Consider the following 7,492-nt stretch of genomic DNA (forward strand, 5'->3'; position numbering starts at 1 on the left):
AATTTTAATGAATTCTACCATAATTATATCATCGAGATTGACCTATATATGTAGAAATTAACAAACCCTTGTTAATCTTGTAATTATATTGCATAAATTAACAAATAACGGAGAGCTTGTGTATTGTGAGATTTAATATCTTTTGAAAAGCATTGTTCAAAACTGATGAGCTGTTGCACACTTTAATTAATTGAAAATGTTCAGCTAAAATAGCTGTTTCCAGGGGCAATTTTCGAATGCAAATATATTTAAATGTACATTTTAACGCAAATGCAAATAGAAATGGAAATGTGAGAGTAAAATTGAATCTTCTGAAGCTAGAACTTTACTTCAAATTGAAGTTCAATTGGGTCACAATTTGAATTACCCAGAATATGGAACTAAATTGTTGAAAAGCAGTTTGCGGTTTATCATCTATCATATATGCCCAACTCTGAAAACAGGTTTTCCTGAATAGAATGACAATCTTTCGATGCAGAAAGAAAATTTTGCAAACGCGTGAAAAGTTTTTCGAGTTAAGGGGGGAAATAAGAATTTTGAGTGACGATTTATTTCACAGAGAAAAATAAAATTCCCGACACTGTCAAATTCCCCAATTATAAAATTTACAAATTACACGGAGAAAAATGGATGTTTAAATGTAGATATTCAAAGGGTAAGATTGTACCACCTGACATGCAGATATTCATACCAAACATCTATCTTTTTGAGATGTTAGGGGTAAAAATATTTGTATGTATACTGAAACACATTCAGATGTTAAAATGGCCCAAGCGCATGCGCATTGCGCATTAAAATCTTTTAACTAAATTTGTCTGTTCTATATTTTCGATATCACAATTGCAGAATATTACAATTTTCGAACATTTCAAAAGAATAAAAATTAATGCTATCCTTAATTAAAATTGGATACCGGTTCCGTCTGTATACACAAGGGAAGTATGATCTTAAATTGCAGGTTATATCATTATATTGACATGAACACATTAGACAAAATGCTTATAAATTTAAAATCAAATTTGAGTTCTAATAACCTAAAATAGATAGAATCTTAACTCACATTACACAGAATTCGTTTTTTGCTTACTTATCGCGTTTTTATTTTTTATTTTGCAATGAAAATATTACACATAACCTCAACTTGATCGAATGTATCATCTGATCGACATTTTACACCCTTTATTGGTTTTTCGTGCGTGCAAGAACATTAAAGTTTAATTATAAATACACAAATAAGTTATTAATTAATTCCTTGAATTACTAGAAATAAGTAAACTCCTAAAATATTTACAGCCCTCATTTGACATAACCATAAATATAATATCTCGGATATTTCAGTTAAACATTTTGGATGTTCCATAGTAACAGCTCACTTTTTAATACCTACGGATGCTAACTTCAAACATCCAGATTGTTGTCCTATAGTTAAACATAAAATATGTTAACCCTGAAAAGCTGGATGTTACGTTTGAACATCCATTTTTCTCCGTGTAGAGCAATTAAATTTTTTTTCTAACATTATTTATTTATCAAACATACATTAATAAAGTACTTGAATTAAAAAAAATTGTTTTTAATGTTTTAACATGCTAAAATTATTTTTTGAATTTGAAATAACAGTAATTGAGAAAAAATATTTTTAAATGAACAACTTTTTTGATTAAGGTTATTCTAAATTCAAACAATAATTTTAGAACATTTAAATCTTAAAAATAATTTTGTTATGCAAATATCTGATTATTGTACTTTTGATCAATAAATAATATTTATAAAGAAAAGCAATGGTTTAAGTTCGTAAATTTTATAGTTCGGCAATTTGGTGTCGGGAATTCTATTATTCGGGAATTTTACAATTGGGGAGTATTATTATTCGGGGAAACTTTTTAGTTCAGGAATTTTATTATTTGGAAATTTAAGGAATATATTTTTAAGTTAAATCATTATTTAAATATTCTTTTAAAAGTTTTAGCGACAAACATTTTTTGAAAACATTATAGTTGAAAAAATTTTCTTCGACAAATTTTTTATAGCGAGTTACATTTTATAAAAACCTTTTTTTTTATTTCCTACTATAAAATTTTCATTTCCATTTCAACATTTTATTCAAAAATGAGACTGCCGCGAAAGTACAATCTTAAAAAAAATGTACTTAAATAATTCTTACAATATTCTTTAAAAAATGTAAGATTTTTTAAATATTTTTAAATTAAAAAATATTTGTAATTTCTTCCAAAATTCCTGAATATCTTTCAGTCTAACTCAAATTATTTCTAAAATTTGGAATAATCTTTCAAAATAAAAAAAATTGCTTTAAAATGTTTCACATTTTTTTCCATTATAAAATATCCGACATTGTGAAATTCCCAGCACAGAGAACTTCTAAATCTGAAAAAATAAAATCTGTTAACATAATAAAATAATAAAGCATTTTTTATAATTGTTTAGATCTATACATTTTAAAATTCAGTAATTATATAAATTTTCGAACAGCTGTTATTATTAACAAATTTAAAAATTGCCGAATCATAATATATACAAAATTGTAAAATTCCCGAATTTAAATACGTGAAATAATTGTTTCCCAATCAATATTAATTATTTATTAAAAATAAATATTTTGGTTAAGGAAAATTTCCTGCAGCGTTTATTTTTCATTTTTGTTGAAATAATTTATTAATATATTCTAAATAAATAATACTAGTAGAAAAAAAATGATTTCTAATTGTTTAAATTCAAAAAATTTTCTAGTGTGGGGAATTTTATAATGTTGGATATTTTCTAGGGTCGGTAATATTATAAGCTGTCGGGATTTTAACTTTCAGGAATTTTCAAATTTGGTAATATTATAAACTGTACAGGAATTTTCTAAGTCAAGATTTTGATATTTTAGCATTTTTATAATACAGGGAATTTTCTATTTTGATAATATTCTTTTTCGGGATTTTGCAGTAATCTTGTCCATTTTGAGAAATATTTCTTGTAAACCTTTAAAATTTTATTTCGAAATCTTCAAAAATCTACATTTAGTTTTTAATTCCTTTGAATCTTTTCAAATTATTTATTATTCTTGAAAATGTTTTCTAACTTCTAAATATCGTTCAAAATTATTTACATTTTTACTAAAAATCTTTTTTTAATTTTGAAAAATTGAGAAAATTGCCTTAAAATCGTATAAGATTCCTTTTCGACAATTTTGAAAATCTTTTGAATTAAATTTTTTTTTCAAATATTTTCTTTAGACCAATTGTTCTTTCTCTTGGAACCTTTCAAAATTTTTAAAAGATTCTAATTTCTATATACGTAATGTTTTAATAAATCTTTATATTTTCCCACGAATTTTAGCATTTTTTTTATTAATTTGAAACCTTTAAAAAGCTTCAAAGATTAATTTTAGAATCTTAAAAAATGTACTTTTTTTAAATTTTCTGAAATCTTCTTAAATTTAAAAAAACTTTTGAAATGTTTTCAAAAAAGTTTAAATTTATTTAAAAATAATTTGAAATTTTCCTAATTTTTCAACCGCAAACAAATAAATAAAAATTTTCCTAGAAACCTGAAGACATTTTCTTTTTATTCTCCTATATACACGAACTTTTTGTAAAATTTTAATAGCTTCCCCAATTTAAAAATTTTTGCCTTAAAATTGTCTACATTCTGTTTCAAATTTTCAGGGAATCATTTTAAATGGTTTGAAATCATTTTTACTTTTAAATAGTAAACAATCTTTTGAAATTTCCCCAGAAATCATAAGAATAAAGTTTTATTCTCTTGAAACGCATGAAACTTCTTTAAAAGACTCTTTCTCCGAAATCTTCCCAAATTAACATTTCGTTTGAAAATTTTTTAAATCTCATAAAAATAAACAAAGTGAAAACGTCCTGTTTAAGAAAAGGATAACTTAAAAGAAAAAAAGGTAAATCGTTTAGATTTAAAATTATTGGGCTTTGAGAACTTTATTGAGATGCATAGATAATTTCATAGATTTGGATTTGAAAATAATAAATTTTGAAGCACTCAGTTTTACATTATTGCTAATTCATTATTTAATTTTAAAACGTTATGTTTTGAAAGTTAAGAATAGAACCTAAAATCTTTTTAAAGAGATTTTATAAGCTTTGTGTAATTTAACAACTTAGATAATTTCAAATTTGAGATTATAAATTTGTGAATTATCAATTCTTAAATGAATTCGAAAATTTGAAGTCTAAAATCTCTAGACTTATTTTTTGTAATTATTCTATTTTAATGCTTTAATTTAAAAATTTTAATTTTGGAAACTGCAAAAATATTGCAATTTTTGAATTTGGGAACAATAAATTGATCACTTTCCAAGTGATTAAAACTTTTTTCCCATATGATTAATCAATCAATGATTAATCAATTTTTTGAACTCTTTTGATGGATTGAATTTAAAATTTCAGAATTTTTATTCCTTGACACACACTTACTTGGTAGTTTGAAGGGGACCTACAGTTTAAGGTGGTTTCCGACCCACTAAGGGCAACAGCTTAAAGTACTTAGAGAAAAACTCTTTCTCTAGAGATACGGGTTCAATAATTTGTGATTCATTTCAAATGATTTCCAAAAAATATATGGGATTTCAGTGGCTTTTAATATATTTCACTAGTTTATGAATTAAAGAAATGTTTAAAATTTTTCAAAGTATATAACATTTTTTAAATCGGTTTTATGACCCTCATTTAAGATTATGGAAAAGTTATTTTAAATTTAAAAAAATATTTATTTGTAAGAAAGGAAAATAAGAACAATGATAGTGGTAATTAAAAAAGTATTTCGGTTATTTAGAGAGGGAAGAGCATCTCCTTGTATTTCTACATGTAACCCATTCAGATGTTCTCTTTCAATTCAAGCCTGCAGCTTAAACTTGAGTTTAATCTCTCGTGCTCGGTTACTCATTGGCTGAGCCGGCTAGGTAGATGTATGTGGCTTAGTATTCTAACTCAAACTGAAAAGCCGAGCTTTAGCGAAATGAAACTTTAACAGTTTTGTAACAATCTGAGTTACCAATACAGATCTGATATTTATCCCGTCATTTCGAAATTTGTGTTTCTAAAAGTCCAAACTTTTATGGGAAATTATCGTAAAAAAGTTAACACAATCATTTGTAAAACTTTAGTTATTAAAAGCCTAAAAATCCTCTAATGTGAACATTTAAAAAAATTTATTTTTCATTAATATACTACCCACTTGTATTAATATTACAAACAAAGATATGTTATCGAGTCTGGAACTGAATTATGCTAAAACTATTAGTAATATTCCTCATATCCTAGCTAACCAGCTAACCACAAGTCTGTTTCCCAGAAATTCAATTTACTCAAAATGTAGTTTCCAAGTAATTGCATTATCTGAGATTTGAATTGCCAAAATCATGTTACCTACCAATTCGTTTTAGCATGAGACTGTATAGGGCTCAGAAAACAAATCTCCGGATTCAAAAATGATAAAATACAACTTCAGAAGAATCAGAACTGAAAAATCAAACTAATATTCGTTAGAGTGATTCCAAAGATTTTTCTCTAATAATAGCTACTAAAATACTGAAACCCCTGAAATGAAGATATGAATCTCAAATGAAGCTACGAGTCTCAGCTTTAAAATAAGTCAGACGAGCGCTTTTCATCCCCTTCTTCATTTACGACCATAACTCAAGAACAATTCAATCCATTTCAATTTTATTTGTCTTATTTTAAAGCAGAGATTCCAGCATTCCTTCTGGAAAAATTCTATACTTTGCTAATCAGTTCCTTTTAGTCTAAATCCAATTCAAACAATTTTAATTTTAGAAACGAAAATCGCCATTCAATCTTTGGAATGACCCATTATATTCCTCTAACGTACCCACCCTCTAAAAGCCTCGTTCCCTGGTAGAAGAGCAGTATATCTCGTCTGGATATCCGTCGGCAGGACGATGTCGACACTCTTGGATCTGGTGCTCTGCTGGGGTACGACCAAAGAATCGCAACCGTCACTTTTCGCATTTTTACTATTATTAAAACAGGAGTCCACCGAAGCAGCTCGATCCCTCTTCAATTCCGGAACAGTCAAGAAAATATCCCGAACCACAAGTTTACTCTTATCGTCAGCCTCGTTATTTTCCTCCTCATCATCGTCATCATCATCCTCATCATTAGACCCAGCAACCACCGGAAATTCCAACGGAAAAGAGGTAAGAGCTTCTTGTCTCGAAAGCCTTCCAATCGATCTTCTCCTCTCTCTAGGAGCTACTTCAATTCCTTCTCCGAATTCATAAGAATCTGGTTCACCTTCAGAAGATGTTCTCTCCGAATAAGTCATCAGCGTTACCCTAATTTCCGGACTTTCTCCCCTTCTTGAATCACCACTAGCCTCATCTTCAGCCTCCGTAACTTGGATGATCTCTGACATCTCCTCATCATCAGCCTCATCATCTTTCGAAGAATCATCATCATCTCTACTTCTGTAGAGGTTCTTGTACTCTTCAACACAGGCACAATGATAACAGCCAGAAACCTGGATAATAGGTGTCTCTGGCTTCTTGACCAGTGGTCTATCCTGGAAGAAGGTCCTCTCGCAAACATCGAAACTCTTTGACCTTTGACCACTCTGTAATTGCGGGACTCTTAAAGTGTTGATCCTTCTTGATAAGTCCTGGGATCTTACTGGTGAACAAGATGATGATGATGACGCTTTTTGCCTAAGATCTCTGTTATCGTCATGGCGTGTTGCTTCCAACTGGATTTCGTCGAAGGAAGCTGATCTGACCTGCTTCGGCACCTCGAGGCTCGATTGCGACTTCATTTCTGCCCCAGTTGGTGTGCGTGACCTCTTGAAGGTCGAGCGCAGCCTCTGCATCCTCACCTGGTGGCTGGCCCTGACCTGCCGCTTGCTCTCAGCAACGGCTGCTCCGACAATATCCTGGAATTTCGGGGAGATAATTTTTCTTCCTCTTCACCCTCCGCACTCTCTCCCTCCTCCTCTTCTTCACCCAGCCCCTCACCCTCAGAGGAGACAAGGACCGGCGTATTCCTCCAAGACGACGTCCCTCGATCGCACCCGTCCGCCGCCCTGGTATCAGCTGCCGACCTGCAGCCCATTCTAAGTGATTCGCCTTCCTTCGCCTTCCTGTGCCACGGCGAACGCTATCTTTATTGTAAACAAAATTCAGATCCAACCAGCCACTCTACTTCCTTCTGCGTCTTTGGTGGAAGAGTGGCTCAAGAGTCACTCTCCTTGGAGACACTCGCTTCTCCCTATTGATATTTATTTTAGAGGAACATTCGAGATTCAAATACGAGTTTCTTAAAGGGTCCTTAAAGATTCACTGAGGTTAGAGGAGATCAGAGAAATGTTATAGACAAAAATTTGAGGCGGATTTCAAAGTCTGTATTATTTTTAGAAAATTGAGAGGTTCTTGAATGATTTCCTGAATATTTTTGTTTGTATTAATTCATGAAAATTACTTAGGGCTACATATGAAGATAGTATAAAA

The 7,492-nt window shown here is 30.1% G+C and overlaps 1 protein-coding gene across 1 annotated transcript in view; it reads right to left on the reverse strand.

The window, feature by feature from the left end:
- LOC117173508 (eye-specific diacylglycerol kinase) overlaps positions 1–6,879 on the reverse strand; it is a 43,168-nt gene extending 36,289 nt beyond the window's left edge. The window contains exon 1 of the mRNA XM_033362129.1: positions 5,867–6,879. Within this exon, the coding sequence (XP_033218020.1) occupies positions 5,867–6,855 (989 nt within the window). The 5' untranslated portion in view covers positions 6,856–6,879. The remainder of the gene's footprint in view (positions 1–5,866) is intronic.
- Between the last annotated feature and the right edge of the window lie 613 nt (positions 6,880–7,492).

Source organism: Belonocnema kinseyi, chromosome 5 (genome assembly GCF_010883055.1).
Source record: "Belonocnema kinseyi isolate 2016_QV_RU_SX_M_011 chromosome 5, B_treatae_v1, whole genome shotgun sequence".
NCBI lineage: Eukaryota > Metazoa > Arthropoda > Insecta > Hymenoptera > Cynipidae > Belonocnema > Belonocnema kinseyi.